Genomic DNA, 20,283 nt, shown 5'->3' with positions numbered 1-20,283 from the left:
AGTCCTCCGCCACCTCCCCCTATGCTTTCCTCCAAATACCTTAAAGTTATGCCCCCTTGTACTAACATTTCTGCCCTGGGAAAAAGTCTCTGGCTGTCCATTCTATCACTCAGTTCCTTAAGGTTGTTACAGCTGGGGGTGGTAATGGGAACCATCTCCCACTACCTATAAAAGGCTCCTAATGGTGTGCGCCTCTGACAACCAAGTCCAGCTCCTGGCCTTCATGTGTGCCTTAGCCACTAAGCCCAGCAGAACTGTTTCTGACAGGAGAAGGGGCAAAGGCAGGTTACTGGCGTCTTAAAACAAGTCGCTTCAGGCAGATGGGGGTCGTTGAACGTGGTTGGCAGTTCAACCAGAAGGAGAAAAACCCCAATTTCAAACCTCTGCTGCCTTGTAACCGTACCTACTCGTGGAGAAGGCTTCGGGAGTAAACCCTGGGGAAAAACCCGTAACTGGAGTCCCTAGTGCAGTCCTACGTTGAGTTCGACACTGACTGGCAACTCCTGTGATGCCACTGATACCAAACTGTATCGGTCTCTGCCGTTAATTTGGATTCATCCGCTGTGTGGAGAGGGGGAGCCTGCTACACGGGCACTGCTTGCTCTCCATATTGTACACCCCTGGCGTGTGTATCATGTGAATGGCTATGACATAATATACGGCTATGGTCGAACTCGACCAACAGAGGGCCTTGTTGTCCACTCTATCTGTGCCACGCAGGGCTGCCTTTCGGATGCCAACTCCAGGGTTTACTCCCAAACCCTTCCCCATGAGTGGGTATCGACGCGAGGCAGCGGAGGGTTGAGATCAGATGAGCTGCCAACTATGCTAATCATCATCCTGTACACCTCTGCCGAGTCACCTCTCATTCTCCTGTCGAAAGAGGAAACTAGAGCTCACTCAATCTTTCCTCATAAGACACACTCCCTAATCCAGGCGGTGGGGTGGGGCTCTTGGTTTCCTGCCCCCTCCCCGATCGTACCCCCTGCACAAGCCGCAATCCCCAGGTCAGAGTTCAGCCCAACAGTGACTCGGAAACCCCTGTCTCCCAGTTACAGCTGCAGATGTCTCACGAGCTGAGCCTGGCTCTGTCCTGCACGCTGCTCTCCAACTACGCCGAGTCCGTTGTCACCCTGCTGAAGGTTCTTGTCCGGTGTCTCAGCGCTGGAAACTTCACATTGATGCAAGAAATCGGCAAAGTGCTTTTCCCAAAGGGTAAGTGAAGTTCTTTCTGCACCAGGGGTTCCCTGCCTGGGGTTCACAGACCCCTCGGTTAACGGTAGGGGTCCATGGTATTAAAAAATGTTGGGAACACCTGCTCTACACTGACCCGTTAATATACTCTCGGGATAAAATTGCCTCCACACCGTCCTGTCACACACTCCCAGGGTCCGATGATGTCAGTTGGCATCATTCTTCCTCCGGAGGGGCTGCGGTCTTCACGATGAGATGCGGCTACCGCCGGCGGGCGTCAGCCGTGCTGCTTTGCGGAGTCTGCCCGGCTTCTATCAGGACGTACTGAGAGTCTGGAACATGGTCGCCTCAGGCCGGGAATCCCCTCCTCTGGTAGAGGGTGGAGTCCTGGCCGACCCTTGCCCTATGTCAATGGATGTCGGAGCGACTCAGGCTGAGCTGCTTGTCAGGCCTAGGCCCCGCAATCTTATCCAAGAGAGAGCCGAGTCCACACAACCTGAGCCATCTCTCCTCAACAACCACAATCCCATTCAGGGATGCAAGTAGGGGGTACCTCTACGGGCTGCAACTCCACACCCTCCACTTCCTAGCCCTTGTCCACCGTCCCGACACGCCATGGCGGTCGGTCTTTCCACCTGGAGGTGAGGGAGGTCCCCAATGGAAGTCCCTTTATGAGGGAGTTCTTCCCAAGCACCTGGGGGATCTGGGGTGGAGGCTGCTGCACAGAGCGGTGCCCTGCAATAAGTTCTTTAGTTTGTACACCGATCTTCCAGCCAAATGTCACTTCTGTGGGCTGGAGGAGACCATGTACTACATGTACGTGGAGTGTGTGAGGCTGCAGCCCCTTTTTGCGTATTTGCGTGGGCTGCTTCTCACCTTCTGGTTGCATTTTAGCCCCACCCTATTTATATACAATCATCCAGTAAGGAGGGGGGCACAGAGGGATGAGGATGTCCTTGTCAACTTGCTCCTGGGGGGGCGAAAACAGCCAACCGTGGGTCTTGGAAACGGGTGGCGGGAGGATCTGGCCGGGTAGACTGCCTGGCAATGTTTAGGGGGTATGTTCGTGCCTGGGTAGATATTGAGAAGGAACACGCGCTGTCCATGGCGACCATGGAGGCGTTCCGTGACCGTTGGGCTCCGCGGGGGGTAATTGCCATCATTGACAGAGATGGAGACATTTTAGTTTAATGTGTATTGTCTATTTGTAGTAAAGTAATTGTGTTAGTCACTGTTTTGTATATATAGCGCTGAATTTGTAATAAAAATATTTTGTATATTTAAAAAAAAAGGGTCAAACACAGAGTAAAGCTCCCTCCACACTGTCCCATCACACACACCCGGAGTCAGACAGAGTGAAACTCCCTCCACACTGTACCATCACACACACCCGGGGTCAGACACAGGGTGTAGCTCACTCTGAACCGTCCCATCACACACTCCCAGGGTCAGACACTGTGAAGCTCCCTCCACACCGTCCCATCACACACACCCGGTGTCAGACACAGAGTGTAGCTCGTTCTACACTGTCTCATCACACACTCTTGGGTCAGACACAGTGAAGCTCACTTCACACTGTCCCATCACATTCTCCCGGGGTTAGACACAGAGTGAAGCTCGCTCACGGGTTAGACACAGAGTGAACCTCCCTCCACACCATCCCATCACACACGCCCAGGGTCAGACACAGAGTGAATCTCCCTCCACACCATCCCATCACACACTTCCAGAGTCAGACACAGAGTGAAGCTCCCTTTATACTGTCCCATCACACACTCCCGGAGTCAGACTGAGTGAAGCTCCCTCCACACTGTCCCATCACACACTCCCGGGGTCAGACACAGGGTGTAACTCACTCTGAACCATCCCATCACACACTCCCGGGGTTAGACACAGAGTGAACCTCCCTCCACACCATCCCATCACACACTCCCAGGGTCAGACGCAGAGTGAACCTCCCTCCACACCATCCCATCACACACTCCCAGGGTCAGATGCAGAGTGAATCTCCCTCCACACATCACATCAGATACACCCGGTGTCAGACACAGAGTGTAGCTCGTTCTGCACTCTCTCATCACACACTCTTGGGTCAGACATAGTGAAGCCCACTCCACACTGTCCCATCACATTCTCCTGCGGTCAGACACAGAGTGAAACTCACTCCCGGGATTAGACACAGAGTGAACCTCCCTCTACACTTTCCCATCACACACTCAAGATCAGGATGAAACTCCCTCCATACTCTCCCATCACTCACACAACCAGGATACAGTTAAACATCAGGGTTCTTTGCAGTATCCCATTACACACATTCTCTCCTCCCCCTCCCTCTCCCTTTCTCTCTCCAGGGGCAGATTTCATACCTGATCTGGAGGCTAAGCTGACCCCTGAACCTTTCAGCCTTGCTGCCCTCCGGAGCCTGCGAGCCTTCCTTTGTTACGGGCAGCTCTACGAGCTGTGGTGGGCGCTGTGTGCAGAACATTCCAGAACATGGCAGAGCAGCACTGAGGAGAGACCGGAGCAGTTGCCCGCAGACAGCAGCAGTGGGCCAGTACTCGGCGGCACGGCCCAAGAACTCCTGGCTCGTTGCGGCCTCCTGCTGTCAGTGGAGCACGCCCGGCTGCAGGCCCTTGAGAGGAGGACGATGGAGGTCCAGCAGGCAGTGGCCATACTGGTCAGCCTTCACCAGAGACAGTCGTCTGGTACCGAGGCAGAGAAGAGTGGGCCCCGGCCGAAGACTGGGCCTCAATGTGACAGAGAGCCCGAGAGTGGGACCATGCCTAGGCCCAAGAGTGAGCCAGCTTTAGGGCCTGATACCGAGTCTGGGGCTGGGCCTGGGCCCAATGCAAACATTGGGACTGAGATTGGGCCCGAGCCTGGGGCTGGAACTGAGCCTGAGCCAGAACTGGCACCCAATGACACATCAAAGGCGACATCCGAGGAAAGACCCACCTCGAACCACTGTGAACAGGAGCTCCCATTAAGGTAAGCAGTCATAAGCTGGGATAATCGGTTGCATATTCCCGGTGCAGGGACCCTCCTCTGTGAGGGAAGATTTTTTTTGAGTGTCAGTGAAGCAATCTGAGCTTGGGTGAGTTCTCTGGTGTGGACATTACAAGGGATTGATGGACCAATCTGTCTGGGGGATAAGGGATTGACTGTGTAGGCTATTCCTCTCTGAGATCAGGCCATCTTCAGGACTGGGGATTGAGTTTGGGTTGGAGAGCTCGGTCCTTGGCTGAGGTTTGCGACACAATACTACAGTACAGACCCTTTGGCCTGCAATGTTTATAGAATCATAGAGCACTACTGTACAGAAACAGTCCCTTCAGCCCATCTATTCTGTACCAAACTGTTCTTTTGCCTAGTCCCGTTAACCTGCACCATATATTATACTGTACTCTATATTATATTTACTGTACTATTATAAATTACAATGATTTCACATTGCACATTTAAACGGAGACGTAACATATGTGAAGGATGTAAGAGATAAAGTCAACTCGATTCAATTCAATTCTAAGAAGAGGGTCAAGATCTGCTCACAATACTCCAAGTGAGGCCTCACCAGTGCTTTATAACGTCTCAACGTTACATCCCTGCTTTTATATTCCAGTCCTCTTGAAACGAATGCTACCATTGCATTTGCCTTCCTCACCACAGAGTCAACCTGCAAATTAACCTTCAGGGAATGCCACACAAGGGCTCCCAATATCCTTTGCACCCCAGTTTTTGTATTTTCTCTCCATTTAGAAAATTATCAACCCTTTCATTTCTTCTACCAAAGTGTATGACCATACACTTCCCAACACTATATTCCATCTGCCACTTCTTTGCCCATTCTCCAAATCTGTCTTAATTCTTTCTGTACCCTCCCTGCCTCCTCAAAACTACCTGCCCCTCCACCTGTCTTCATGTCACCTGCAAGCTTTGCAACAAAGCCATCAATTCCATCACTAAGTCATTGACATATAACGTAAAATGAATCGGTTCCAACACAGAACCCTGTGGAACACCACTGGTCACCAGCAGCCAGTCAGAAAAGGCTCCCTTTATTCCTACCCTTTGCCTTCTGGCAATCAGCCACTGCTTTATCCATGCTAGAATCTTTCCTGTAATACCATGGGCTCGTAGCTTGTTAAGCAGCCTCACGTGTGGCACCTTGTCAAAGACCTTCTGAAAATCCAAGTACACAACATTAACTGGTTCTCCTTTGTCTATCCTGTTTATTATTTCTTCAAAGAATTCCAACAGATTTGTCATCTTAAGAGTATCTTAAATGTTCCTAATGTATCTGCCTCTACCACCATCCCTGGCGGGGCATTCCTTTCGCCCCCTACACTGTGGGTTTAAATAAAATACTGGTGACCTCTGACATCTCCCCTAAACTTTCCTCAAATCACCTTAAAATTATGCCCCATTGCATTGGTCATTTTTTGCCCAGGGAAAAGAGCAGTGGTTGTCCGCTGACTGGCCATCTATATTCTACGCACCCCTCATGATTTTATAATCTCTATAAGATCATTGCTCAGCCTTCTTCGCTCCAGGGAAAATGGCTCCAGGTGCCGGAAATCCAGAGCAACACACACACAGTGCTGGAGGAATTCAGCTGGCCAGGCGGCATCTATGGAGGGAAATAAACAGTCGATATTTTGGGCCGAGACCCTTCATCAGGGCTGGAAAAGAAGGGGGAAGAAGGTGGGAGTGGGTGGGGGAGGCTGGCAGGTGACAAGTGAGAGAAGTGAGAAGCTGGGACATGATGGGTGGAAGGTGTGCAGCGCTGAAGAAGGAATTTGGGAGAGGAGAGTGGACCATGGAAGAAAGGGAAGGAGGAGGGGCATCAGACGGAGGTTTAGGGCAGATGAGAAGAGAAGGGGTGCGAGGGAAAGCCAGAATGGGGATAGTTGATAAGGGAGGAGACAGCTGAACAATTTTGAGAAAGCATTTGAAAAGTTTGGCTCCATCTCACTAAAACATCACAGTACATTCCCACAATGTCTGTTAGTTATTTACAACAGTCTTACAGATTACAGGCAATGCCACAGAGTTACAAGTCCTTCACAAAGTAATACCTCCAGAGATGCTGTCAGTCTCTCCTTAGGACTCAAGCTCTCCAGTCCTGGTAACATCCCTGTGAAGCTTTCGTGCATCCTCTTCAGTTTAATAACTTCCTTCCTACAGCTGGGAGATCAGAACTACACACAAAACTCCAAGCATGGTCTCACCAACGTCTTGTACAGTCTCAGCTGGGCACAGGCGGAAGAGGTACAGGGCTGAAGGAGGAATCTGATGGAAGACGAGAGTGGGCCTTGGCAGAAAGGGAAAGAGGGGGAGCTCCGGAGGGAGGTGATGGACAGGTGAGGAGAAGAGAAAGGGGTAAGAGGGGAATGGAAAAAGCGAAGGAGACAGCGAAACAAATTTTGAGAAAGCATTTGAAAAGTTCAGTGCCATCTCACTAAAACACAACACATTCCCACAACGTCAATTATTTACTCACAACAGTTACAGATAATGCCACTATTACCAGTCGTACACACAGTTCCATTAATTGTTAATTAATTGTCCTGTCCAGCCTCATGGTTGGGTACAAGAATGCAGGCCGAAGTCTGACCACGGCCTCGGCTGTCAGACCCGTGGCATGGGTCATCTTGTGTAAGTTACAGAATCTGCTGTCTTCCACTGGGCCGTTTTGCCGGTGGAGCCAGCACAGAGGGGTGAGGGATGGAACGGGCGGTATTTAAAGGAAACTCTCCCTGTCCCCTCTGCAGGGAGGAAGGGACTGTCTCCATGGTTAGTCTGATGGGAGAGCTGCAGGACATCAGCCGAGAGCAGGCGGAGATGGACGAGGCCGTCAAGGTGAGAAGGGGTGATCGATGTTTTACCGTGGGTGGCGGGCCCGAAGGAGGAGGGGGTCTCCCTGTTCAACTCCTTCCACGCCTCCCTCACCCAACTCATCCCTCGCACTCTTCCCCTCCATCCTTTTCGTGGCCCCTACCCTGTCCACACTCCTTCCCTTGTCACCTTCCTCGCCTACCCCGCCTCCTTGCCTTTGCCCACCCCCCTAGAGACTCCCATTGACACCCCACCCTGACATGTCATCTTTTATCTCTGCACTCAGCCCCAGAGAGGGGCTCAGTTGGGTTTCTTGCTCTGCCCTCTTGTACCGAATCCCACCCTCCCATCCCAGCCCTTGCTAAAATGACGCCAGTGAGGGGTTTCTGTGGATGTGTGTGCTGTTCTCCCATGAATGTCCTGACCCCCTGTGTTGTCCTCTCTTCCAGCGTTACTCCTTCCCGGATGTCATTGACTGCTGCCTTGTCCTCCTTGCCATCGACTCTGTCGCCCCCTCCCTGCTGCCCCCTGCTCTCCGGGAATCTGCCCTATCTCTGGCTCAGACCTACGGCACGGCCAAGGTGCAGCAGATGGTCCGAAAATTCCGGCGGGATACAGACTGAGATGGAGATGTGTCAGGGCCGAAATTCCCAGGATCTGGAGCAACTCTTGGGAGTGTCTGCTCTCCCATCGGATCGAGCGATTGTGCTTGGGTTCCAAATTGCAGCATGGGTTATACCGTCAGCTGCGCTCGGTCTGAGAGAACCACGGGAACTTTGAGAATGGACCCTGAGTTTTGAGGTCTGTTACAATCTCTCCCTCTCCACCTCTCATGGATTTGGGAATTCCACAGTGGGATTTATGGACTAATGATGCTCCCTGAATTCAGAGTGGAAAAGACTCTCCCCGCACACTTGCCGGTGGACATGAAGTGCAGATGTGCTGAGTGAACCTTTGGACCTCTGCCTAGCTGCTGAACTCAGCCAGGCCTCGAGCTGCCTCTTCGGAGGCTGACTGATCTGAGCAGAATTCCCCACACTCCGAGCCTGGAACCTCCCTGACGTGGTACAGAAACACACTTGCAACCAATAACGCCTCGTATTCACAGTACCACATCTTTTCTCAAAGGACTTTGACCTCTCTCCTAAATCCAGGGAGTTCAATCCATCTTGTATCTTGGATTTCTTCAAGTTCAGGCTTAATGTCATTCAGCCACACAAAAAGTATAGCCAAATGAAACAGCATTCCTCTGGGGCCAAGGTGAAAAACACATTACCAGCGGCACACTGCTCACGTAGTACGTATGGTTACAATAGCAGGAAAACAGTCACAAAATGATTATAATATTGACCAAGTCCCTGAGTGTCCTGGTCTGTACATGGGATGTTGTTCTAGTCCAGCTTGTCCTTCCACCAAGTGAAGACTAGACGGCAGTAAGGAGCAAGCACTGGAGAGCAACACCGACAGGAAGGGGTGAATTCCGTGGCCCACAGAGGCCTCTGCTTTCTCCCACACTGCACCCCCACTTCTTCACCATTCCTCCCTCCCACCATCCCCATCCTTCCAGTGTGTACTGGGACCCGTCAGGATCTCACAAGAGAGACCCTGCCCAAGCGGCTCTTTGGAACCCTCTCATTAGTCGACGGGGTTGGTTGGAGATCAGAGTTAGGGATCTCTGTGGTGCCGATCTCTTCAGAAAATCAGGAGATCTGTTATTCATTCCCTAAGATATGGTTCCCCATAGGCCCTTCAACAGAGAGCTGTGTACTTGTGTGTGTGTGTGAGACGAAGGATCTGCCTTGTACTAAACTCCCCCCCCCACCCCCCCATGTCATCTTGGACCTCCCTCCAACGTGGATCAAACAGGGGAGACAGATTGAAGTGGATTTAAGATTCAGGGTGTGTGTTGATTCCGGACGGAGGGGTTTCTCTTCTGTTTCTGAGTTGTGTGTGGACTGCTGGGTTTGAGTTTTCTAGGTTTTAACTATATCCTGTTTTTGTACTAACAAAAGAAATCAATAAAAAAAATCCCTGCATCATCAGTTCTCTGAGCTCTTGCCACTTCTGCACTCCCGCCGCTGGCTTGGTAGATCGGTTTCTTACTGTCCGAGGCACCGAGGTTAGTGAAAACCATGTCTTGTATATGCTATTTCAGCATGCCGTGTCGGAGTTCAGAGGTCAAGTCCCAGCACCACCTGTAAAAAGTTCGCATGTCCAAGTTTGTCTCGTACACTGTTCATACAGCTCAGATCATTACTGTGTATTGAGGTAGAACAAGGTAAAACAATAACAGAATGCAGAATAGAGTGTCACAGTTACAGAGAAAGTGCAGTGCAGGCAGACAGTAAGGTGCAAGGTCATAACGAGGTTGATGTGACATCAAGAATCCATCTTACCGTACCAGCGAACTATTTAATGGTTTGATAACAGTGAGCCTGGTGGGATGTGCTTTTAGGCTTTTGTATCTTCTGTCTGATGGGAGACAGGAGAAGGGGGAATGTACGGGGTGGGTAGGATCTTTGATTCTGCTGGCTGTTTTACTGAGACAGTGAGAAGTGTAGACAGAGTCCGTGGAGAGGAGGCTGGTTTCTGTGATGTGCTGAACTATGTCCACAACTCTCTGTAGTGTTGGCAAAGAGAACTAGTCTATACTTCAGTTGAATCAGACAGACCAATTGTCTTTGTTCTTACCATGAAGAAGGAGATGGAGGCTGCCATCTTATGAAGAGACTCTGTTCTCCATTTTGTGAGTCAGTCACTTGGTTTGATGAGTGTTTTAAAGTCAATACAATGATGTTCCATGTCATCTGCTGCACCAGGGATCACTGCCAAATTAGCAGTTATTTGTGAGATGTTCCTTGGTTGGATATAACATGCAGGTTCGTGACTGTTGGGGTCTGCATCTGCCCTGCGTGATTCAAGTTGGTTGCTGATTGAGAACAAAGAGCCATAAAATACTGAGTATCACTTGCTGGGAAGAGGCAACAAATGGATGCCAGCTTGGAGCAGAGACAATAAAAAAGCGTTAAAGGTTAGACACATAATCTACAGCCAGTGACACTGGAATGCATTATCTGAATTGGTAAGAAATTAGTATAAAAGCAGAGGTCTTCACATAGAAGATGGTGATTAGAGACCAACCATCGTGGATGTGAGGTGCCCCACTGACGTGTGGGGATTGGAAACGGGACTACAAGGAACATGTGGCCAGCAGAATAAACTCCTTTTTAACTGGCAACACACATAAAAGTTGCTGGTAAATGCAGCAACTTTTACGTGTGTTGCTTGAATTTCCAGCATCTGCAGAATTCCTGTTGTTTTCCTTTTTAACTGACATTACATTTTCTGTTCTTTGACTGTTCATGGAAGGTCAGCAAGAGTTGGTAGGTGTGCCTACAGGTGTTCGGTTGTCTAAGTTCACGTGTTCTTCTATGGTACTTATCAGTAATTAGAGATTCTCTCTGCCTCCCTGACCATTATTTCAAGGGGTGATTCTTGTAACAGCATTTTCTTGCATTCACGGGCAGAGCAGTTGCCGTACCAGGCCATGATATATCCAGATAGGATGCACTCAATAGTGAGTAGATTAAAAATTGATGAGGGTCAACTGGGTACATGGTTGTGATCTGTTGCGGGGTGTTTTCAGCTGGGAGGGTGTAAAATGCATTGTTGCCCCATTGAGCACATCAGCACAGAGTGCTGTCACAGGAAAACAGCATCCGCCATCCAAGCCTTGCTCTCTTCTCTTTACCGCCCTCAGGAGAGAGGTACAGGAGCCTTAGGTTCCCACACCACCAGGTTCAGGAACAGTTACTACCCTACAACCATAAGGCTCGTGAATCAGCATGGATAACTTCACTCAACGTCAGTAAGACGAAAGAGCTGATTGTGGACTTCAGGAAGGGTAAGACGAAGGAACACATACCAATCCTCATAGACGGATCAAAAGTGGAGAGAGTGAACAGCTTCAAGTTCCTGGGTGTCAAGATTCCTGAGGACCTAACCTGGTCCCAACATAACGATGAAGTTATAAGAAGGCAAGACAGCGACTATACTTCATTAGGAGTTTGAAGAGATTTGGCATGTCAACACTCAAAAACTTCTATCGTTGTACCGTGGAGAGCATTCTGACAGGCTGCATCACTGTCTGGTATGGAGGGGCTACTGCACAGGACCGAAAGAAGCTGCAGAGGGTTGTAAATTTAGTCGGTTCCATCTTGGGTACGAGCCTACAAAGTACCCAGGACATCTTCACGGAGCAGGGTCCATTATTAAGGACCTCTAGCACCAGGCCATGCCCTTTTCTCACTGTTACCATCAGGTAGAGGAGACCGGCATAAGCACCGGCCTGATGGGTCACAAGGCTCGTGACAAACTTTAATCTTTAATCAACCATCAGGTAGGAAGTACAGAAGCCTGAAGGCACACACTCAGCAATTCAGGAACAGCTTCTTCCCCTCTGCCCTCCGATTCCTAAATGGACACTGAACCCATGAACACTACCTCACTTTTTTTAATATGTATTATTTCAGCTTTTTGCACAATTTTTAATCTATTCAATATACGTAATTGATCTACTTGTTCATTTATTAATATTTTTTTTCTCCTAGATTATGTATTGCATTGAACTACTGCTGCTAAGGTAACAAATTTCACATCACATGCCGGTGAAAATAAACCTGATTCTGATTCTGACTCATCTCAACTCTGAGCTGATTCCACAATCTGTGGACTCACTGACTCACTCACTCTACAACTCATGTTCTCAATATTTATTGCTTATTTATAGCAAATATTATTATTTTTGTACTTGCACAGTTTGTTGTCTTCCTAACATAATTGTTTGCCCATCTCTGGTCTTTCATTGATTCTATTGTTTTTAATTGCATTTAATATGAATGCCCACTTATGGTAGTATATTGTGACACAAACGTACTTTGAAATGCAAGGGACAAGCTCAACCCTGACTTGAGCATCAGTAACTCAACTTAAGTCAAGCACGTGACCGATTGTCCCGAAGCTGTTTTCTGCCACAGTGACTGTCGTTGCCTGCCACTACAGACTTTCCCATTGCACGTCAGGGAAATGTTTCACAGGGTTATGTTCACCTCATGATCCTTTTTGTTTTTGACTAGACAGTGCCAAGTTATTTATTTATTATTGAGATACAGGGTGGAACAGGTCCAACGAGCCCCACTGCCCAGCAACGCCCTGATTTAATCCGAGCCTAATCACAGGACCTACCAGTCTTTGCACTGTAGGAGGGAAAGGGAATACCTGGAGAAAACATGGAGTCATGGGGAGAACATACAAGTTCCTTCTGTTGCCTAGATTGAGCTCCAACTCCAAAGCCCCAAGCTGTAATTGTGTCGTACTGGCCGCTATGCTACCGTGGTGCCCTGTTGAAAAACACACTTTGCACAAGAAAATCTCCAGATCCTGGAAATCTTGAGCAATCCACTGCGATTGCTGGAGCAATCAGGGATCTCAACCTGAAACGTCGACTGCTTGTACCACTTCATAAATAACTGCCAGACTTGCTGGGTCCCTGCGGCATTTTGTGTGTGTCACACTATTCGTGTCAATTTGCCCAGACTCTACTAATTTTAACACAAATATTCAACCCCTCCCCCAATAGTGCTTGTGCTGCCCAAAGTCATGAATCGAGGATTTGATGGGCATTGTGCAACAGGGCCTGGGAACTCAGAGTTCAAAGTAAAACTTATTATCAAAGTACATATGTCACCATATACATCCCTGAGATTCATTTTCCTGTGGGCATACTCATCAAATCTATAGAATAGTAACTATAACAGGATCAATGAAAGATCAACCAGAGTGCAGAAGACAGAAACTGTGAAAATACAAATGAACAAATAGCAGTAAATAATGAGAACCTGAGAAAACAAGGTAAAGAATTCTTAAAATGAATTCATTTGGTTGTGGGAACATCTCAGTGATGGGGCAAGTGAGAATAGTTATCCCTTTTCATTCAAGAGCCTGATGGTTGAGGGATAGTAACCGTTCTTGAACCTGGTGGTGTTAGTCCTGAGGCTCTTGTACTTTCTATCTGATGGCAGCAGCAAGAAGAGAGCATGACCTGGATGGATGATGGGTGCTGCTTTCCTATGACAAGATTTCATGTCGTAGATGTGTTCAATGGTTGAAAGGGCTTTACCCGTGATGTACTGGGCCAAATCCACCTACATCACTGACCAGTGCATGACAAGGATCAGATGCAAAATAGGAATAATGCAGCCAATTCCAGAAGCAGCCTGAATCTCAACAGAGGCATTACAGGATTAACGCACTTTAGTACAACTCAGTCAAACAATGCTGACACCTCCCAACATCACGGACATCTTCAAGAGGGTTGTAGACTCAGCCCGGTCTATCACAGGCACAACCCTCCCCACCATCGAGGACATCTTCAGAAGGGTTGTAGACTCGCCCAGCTCCATCATGAGCACAACCCTCCTCACCGCTGACATCTTCAAGAGGCCATGACTCAAGAATGTGGTGTCCATCACTGAGGACCCTGGCCATCAGGATATGACCTCCTCTCATTGCTATCATCGGTATGACCTCCCCTCATTGCTATCATCGCAAGGAGGTGATACAGGAGCCTGAAGACTCTCCATCCATGTCTTAAGAACAGTTTCTTTCCTCTGCCATCAAATTATGAACACTACCTCACTATCTACTTTGTAATGGACCTTGCACTTTATTGTCTACCTGCACTGCATTTTCTCTGTGACTGTGACACTTTATTCTGCATTCTGTTATTGTTCTATCTCAGTGCACTGTGTAATGATCAGATCTGTATGAACTGTATGCAAGACAAGCTTTTCACTACATTTTCAAAAAGATCAAAGTAAATTTATTATCAAAGTCCATATATAGCACCATACACAACCTTGAGATTCATTTTCTGGAGGTCAATCACAGTAAATACAAGAAATACAATGATTGGTGAAAGATCACACCCAACAGGATGGACAAACAACCAATGTACAAAAAATACTGCAAATACAGACAGCGAAAAGAAATAAAGTTTCAACAGCGGGCAGTCGGACTTTGGAAGTGAAAAGTAGTGGTCTTCACTCAGGTTGAGGAAAGAGCTTTAAAAATTAGCACTTTGTAGCCATTTTTCTGGAGCTTGAACATCGGCCAATCAGAGTTCGGGAGTTATTAGCAAAGTCAGATAAAAACAAGGTAGAGGCAAATGGAGCAGCCATCATTGGAGTGGAACGGTTAAACTTCAGCTCAACAGGTATGGGCGGTGTACGTACCTGATAAACTCTCTTTTTCATTCTTCATCTGTGAGTATATAGTTGGAAGAGTAAGAATGGCTCCAGGGTCTGTGTTTTGTTCTATGTGTGAGAAATGGGAATTCTGAGTGTCCTCCAGCCTCCTGCATAACCACAGCTGCAGCTCGTCAGAGAACGCGTTACGGAGCTGGAACGACAACTCGAAGACCTGCGGCTCAGCTGATAGACAGGAGCTACAGGAAAGTGGTCACCCCTAGATCGCAGGAGGCAGGTAAATGGGTGATTGTCAGGAGAGGGAAGGGAAAATAGGCAGCCGGCACAAAGTACTTGTGACCGTTCCCTTCAATAACGAGTATACCATTCTGGATACTGTTGCGGGGGGTGGGGGTGGTGAACGACCTAGCAGGGGGAGCCACAGCAACTGGGTCTCTGATGCTGTGCCTTGGAAGGGCAAGGAGCAGAGAAGGAATGCATTGGTAATGGCTGATCTTATAGTTAAAGGAGTAGAGAGGACAGTCTCTGGACGTGATAGAGAGACCCAGGTGGTATGCTGCCTCCCAGGTTCCAGCGCCAGGAACGTCTTGGATCGCGTCCACAGCATTCTAAATGGGGAGCGTGGCAGCCAGGCATCTTGGTACATATTGGTACCATTGACGAAGGAAAGGAGAAGAGGCCCTAAAGAGAAATTTTAGGGAACTAGGTCGAAAGTTGAGAAACAGGACTTCCAGGGTAACTACCTCTGGATTGCTGCCTATGCCATGTGCCAGTAAGGGCAAGAATCAGATGATTTAGCAGATGAATATGTGGCTGAGAAACTGGTGCAGAGGGCAAGGTTTCAGATTTATTATCTCTTCTGGATAACGTATGACATGTACAAAAGGGACAGGCTACACCTGAACCCAAGGGGGACCAATATCCTTGTGGGCAGGATTGCTGGAATTGTTGGGGAGGATTCAAACTAGCTTGCCAGCAGAGTGGAAACCAGAGAGAGAGCGCTGAGGATAGAGATGTTGGTTTACAAGTGGAGGTAGTGTATCACGAGATGGTCAGGGAGGGTAGGCAGTTAACAGGGTAAAATTGCAGTCAGTGGGATGGGTTGCAGTGTTAAAGGGGGACAAAACTGAAAAGGACGAATACAAGACCAAAGGTGTTATATTTGAACGTACACAGAATACAAAATAAGGTGGGTGACCTGGTAGTGCAGTTGGAGATTGGCTGGTGTGACGCTGTGGGTATCACGGAACCAAGGCTGAAAGACTATTGTAGTTGGGAGCTAAATATCCTAGGGTACACAGTCTATTGAAAGGGCAGCCAAGTAGGCAGAGGCGAAAGAGTGGCTCTGCTGGTAAAAAGTGAAATGAAATCTTTAGAAAGTGGTGAGATCAGATCGGAAGATGTGGAATCCTTGTGGGTAGAGTAAGAAGACCCTGACAGGAGTTATTTACAGCCCTCTGAACAGTAATCAACATGTGGTCTACCAATTACAGCACAAAATAGAAAAAACATATTTTGTTAAGTCTGGAGGATTTCAAAATGCAGGTAGATTGGGAAGATCAAGTTGATGTTGGATCCCAAGAGCAAGAGTTTGTGGAATGCCTCAGATGGCTTTTTAGAGCAGCTTTTAGTTGAGCCCACTAGGAAATCAGCAATTCTGGACTGGGTATTGTATAACGAATCAGATACTTTTAGGGAGATTCAGGTAAAGGAATCCTTAGGAAACAGTGATCATAATATGATAGAATTCACCATTGAGAGGGAGAAACTAAAGTCTTCTTTCTTTTCAAATCTTTATTATTATTATCCAAAATTTACAAGAGTACATTGAAGTAAACAACACTTACAATGTCTCAAGAAAAAAAAACATTATTATAAAGATTATAAAATTTTTGGTGATTGAAAAAAAGAGAAAAGAAAACCCTACTGAGCAAGAAAAAGTGAGGAAAAAAACCCCATTAGGTGTTCAACCCTGGAGTCATGCGTCATACAAAAAACTTATAAAGATAAACATCAAACCGCCAGCAAAAAAAAAGTACAAAAAATTTACAGTTAGATCGTGGAGGAAATCTATCAATTAACTCAAATGATAATAATGAGCAAATGAACCCCATCTTATCTCAAAATCAAACATAGGTTCAAAGGTTCGACTTCTAGTTTTCTCCAAACTAAGACATAGCATCACTTGAGAGAACCATTGTGACAAAGTGGGAGTTGATGTATCCTTCCACTTCAACGAAATGGCCCCCTAGCTATCAATGCAACAAATGCAATAACATGTTGGTCAGACAAAGAAATACCACGGATATTTTGAGGAATTATTCCAAAAAGCACAGTTAATTTGTTAGGTTGTAAATTGATTTTAAGTGCTTTCGAAATTGTTGAAAAGACTGACTTCCAGAACTGTTACAGTATAGAACAAGACCAAAACATGTGTGTCAGTGTAGCTGTCTTAATTTTACATCTATCACAATAACGATCAATGTGAGGGAATATTTTAGACAATCTCTCCTTCATCAAATGGTAATGATGTACAATTTTAAATTGAATCAGTGAATGACTTGCACAGATCGAAGAAGAGTTAACCAGCTTCAGAATCCGCATCCAATCCTCCGTCATAAAAGGCAAGTTAAGTTCCTTTTCCAAGTCTTGTTTAATCTTAAATAGAGGACGCTTATCCCATTGTAATAGTAAATTATAAATTCTTCCAATGGAATCCTTCATCGAAGGGTTCATACTCATAATAGTATCTAACAGATCAGCATCCAATATGTAAGGAAAGTTACTTAAATATTTTAACAACTTTTCTGTTACAAATTACTCCTTTAACAATTAAAAATCTACCATTAAAATCTGACTCAATATCCTCTTGGATAAATATATTGGATTTAATAAAGATGGGCATGCCCTTAGTTTTACTCTGAGAAGTGGAGTGAAACTGAGAACCCCTCCACTATCCAAAGAATCTGTTTTGATCTCCCGCCCTGATATGTGTCTCTTGGGCAAAAATTATATCAGGTTGGAATCGATTAATGGTTTTAAAAGTCTTTTTTCATTTGATAGGATGATTCCAACCATGTACATTCCAACTTATTACATTAATCTGTTTAAATACCATACTATAATTTTATTCTACTTTACACATGTGCAGAGTACATACCAATGCGGGATGGTCAAAAATGGCGGCGATGAAGAATACAACCACATAGAAAACACGTATGCTCCAGAACCACCTAATGGGGAAAAATCCCCTAACTCTAACCCCACCTCCCTCCCCCCACAGCCCCAAAAAAAGCAGGCACCCTATGATAGAATATGAAGCCAGGGATTGCTCTGTCTGTACAAAGAAAAATATAAAAAGATTCTCTCTCCCTCCCCTAGTTTAAAAAAAAACCCACTGACCTTGTAAGAGGAACGACAAAATCTCAACAGAGGAAAGTATTTACATTCCAGCATCTACAAACTATCCCATGTTTATATTTAATCTTCTTTTTAAACAAGAAAGCACCAAAATAATGTTATCTCTTAAAAAGAAAAACCAGCGCCATTTTAAAATTTAACACTAAATCCCTAAAAAAAAAGCTTTAAATTCGGTTATAAGACGCTATAATAAAGCAGAAAAAAGTTAATAGCATATTTAACCCAACTAAATTTTCAAAGATACCAGCTAATAATATAATATTGAACCCTCCCCTAAATAGATATATAAAAATAAGCCCCATTAGTAGGAAAAACTACCAATTGATTAATTAAGAAAGAAACAAAAACACACAGAAAACGTATGCTCCAGAACTACTATGCTGCACAGGGTCACTGTCTGGTATGGACAGATAGCGTCTGGTACGGAGGGGCCGCACAGGATCACTGTCTGGTATGGACAGACAGCGTCTGGTATGGAGGGGTTGCTGCACAGGATCACTGTCTGGTATGGACAGACAGCGTCTGGTACGGAGGAGTTGCTGCACAGGACTGGGAAAAACTGCAGAGGGTCGTACACTTAGCCAGCTCCATCGTGGGCATTAGGCCCCACCCCCACCCCCCAGCATCGAGGACATCTTCGTAGCTCTCTCCCACATTTCAAATACATACTGATTAGTAGGTTATTTGTAAGTTGACCTATGAATGGGCTAGGGTTAAATAGGTGGGTCGTTGGGTGGTGCGATTCGTGTCTCGAAGGACCCAGTCTGCACTCTTATCTCCAAATAAATAAATAAGGTTACGCCTCAAAAAGGTGGCACCCATCACTAAGGACCCCCGTCACCCAGGACATGCTCTCTTCTCATTGTTACTATCACGGAGGAGGTACAGGAGCCTGAAGACACACACTCATCATTTTAGGAACAGCTTCTTCTCCACCTTCAGATTTGTGAATGGACAATGAAGATCATCTTGTTAGTTCTCATTTTGTTTATCTATCTGTCTGTCATTTTCATGTACTGCTGCCTCAAAACAAATTTCATAAAATACGTCAGCAATAATAAACCTGATTATGAATGACTATTTTCTGCCTTATTTGCACTACTTTGATATCTATGTTATTGTAAATTATAATACATTTTATTTTATTGAGAGAGACGGCAGGGGTAGACCCTTCCAGCTCTCTGAGCTGGTCTAACCCGCCTGTTGCAGTGGTGTTCTGTGCCAACAGCCACCTGGAGCCACAGGGTGAGAGCTGAGTGTCTGCTGGGGCCAAAGCTGAGTGAGCTGCCCCACAATGAACAGGACAAGCCCCTTGACCAGGGGCCCTGCCTTCCCTGGACTCTTCATACACCCCAACCGCAACATTTAAAAAACATAATTATTTTATTTAGAAAGACAGCCCTTTCCAGTCCTTGGAGACCCACCACCCAGCAACCCCTGCAAACCCCGATTAACCCTAACCTAGTCACAGGACAATTTACAATGACCAAGCAACTGGCCCAGTACGTCTTTCAACAGTGGGAGGAGACCAGAGCACTAGAAGAAAAGCCACACGTTCCACAGGAAGGATGTACAGAGGCTCCTTCATGGAGGATTCTGGGATTGAACTTTGAACTCCGATGCTCCGAGCTGTGATAGCGTCACGCTAACGGCTGCGGTACTTTAGCACCCAAACTGCACATTTCACAGTCTCTGTCAGTGATAAAGCCGAATCTGACTGCAAGGATTAAAATCTGAGGCAGATCAGCAGGTGGGTGGTGTTTCCAAGAAGGCTGTGGGACCTCATCTGTGTTTGAGTGAGGTCTGCAGCTCATGTGGAGATTCTGTGGAAAGGGTCAGACAAAGAGCCCGTTTCAGACACAGGAACAGCTTGGCACAAGTTGTTGTTGAGCGAGGCCCGCCTCTGGATAAATATGCTGAAGAATCAGACCTAGTGATGGACCACAGAGAGCGGGGGAACGGTCTGGAGGTTGTACAAAGCAGAGTGCAGTTCATCTACACTGAATAAGTGATCCTGAAATTTGTGATTTATAAATTGGTTTATTGTTGTCACATATACTGAGGTACAGTGAAAACTTTGTTTTGTATGTCTTCCATACAGATTCAAGATTGTTTAAAGTCATTTCCTGTACACAAGTGTAAAGGAGAATGAAATAATTGTTATTCTGGATCTGATGCAGTACAGAAATAAACACAATAAGGTAACACAATAATAATAAAAACACAGTTAATATAGACATAAGACCTTATATACATAGATTGAGTGTCCATAAAGTGACGCTAGGCACAGGAGTGTCTGTACATAAGGTGACTGACAGGAAATGATAAAGCAGTGGTGGTTGGGGGTGTGGAGGGGTGGGTTAGTGGGTGGAGGTGTTGATCGGCCTCACTGCTTGGGAAAAGTAACTGTTTTTGAGTCTGGTGATCCTGGTGTGGATGCTACGTAGTCTCCTCCCTGATGGGAGTGGGACAAACAGTCCATGAGCAGAGTGGGTGGGATCCTTCATGATGTTATGGTAAATCTCCTCTGCACCCTCTCTGAAACTTCCAGGTACTTCCTGTGGAACCT

The 20,283-nt window shown here is 46.6% G+C and overlaps 1 protein-coding gene across 1 annotated transcript in view; it reads left to right on the top strand.

Moving 5' to 3' along the window:
• The window catches only part of gemin5 (gem (nuclear organelle) associated protein 5), a 74,064-nt gene extending 64,986 nt beyond the window's left edge, over nucleotides 1-9,078 (top strand). The window contains exons 25-28 of the mRNA XM_072264144.1: nucleotides 1,053-1,215; nucleotides 3,546-4,182; nucleotides 6,966-7,053; nucleotides 7,479-9,078. Coding sequence (XP_072120245.1) covers nucleotides 1,053-1,215; nucleotides 3,546-4,182; nucleotides 6,966-7,053; nucleotides 7,479-7,652 — 1,062 coding nt within the window. The 3' untranslated portion in view covers nucleotides 7,653-9,078. The remainder of the gene's footprint in view (nucleotides 1-1,052; nucleotides 1,216-3,545; nucleotides 4,183-6,965; nucleotides 7,054-7,478) is intronic.
• Nucleotides 9,079-20,283: the final 11,205 nt, after the last annotated feature.

The sequence above is a fragment of the Mobula birostris genome, chromosome 7 (genome assembly GCF_030028105.1).
Source record: "Mobula birostris isolate sMobBir1 chromosome 7, sMobBir1.hap1, whole genome shotgun sequence".
Classification (NCBI taxonomy): Eukaryota; Metazoa; Chordata; class Chondrichthyes; order Myliobatiformes; family Myliobatidae; genus Mobula; species Mobula birostris.
Note: the sequence above shows the minus strand (reverse complement) of the source record. Positions and strands in the feature narration are given on the sequence as shown.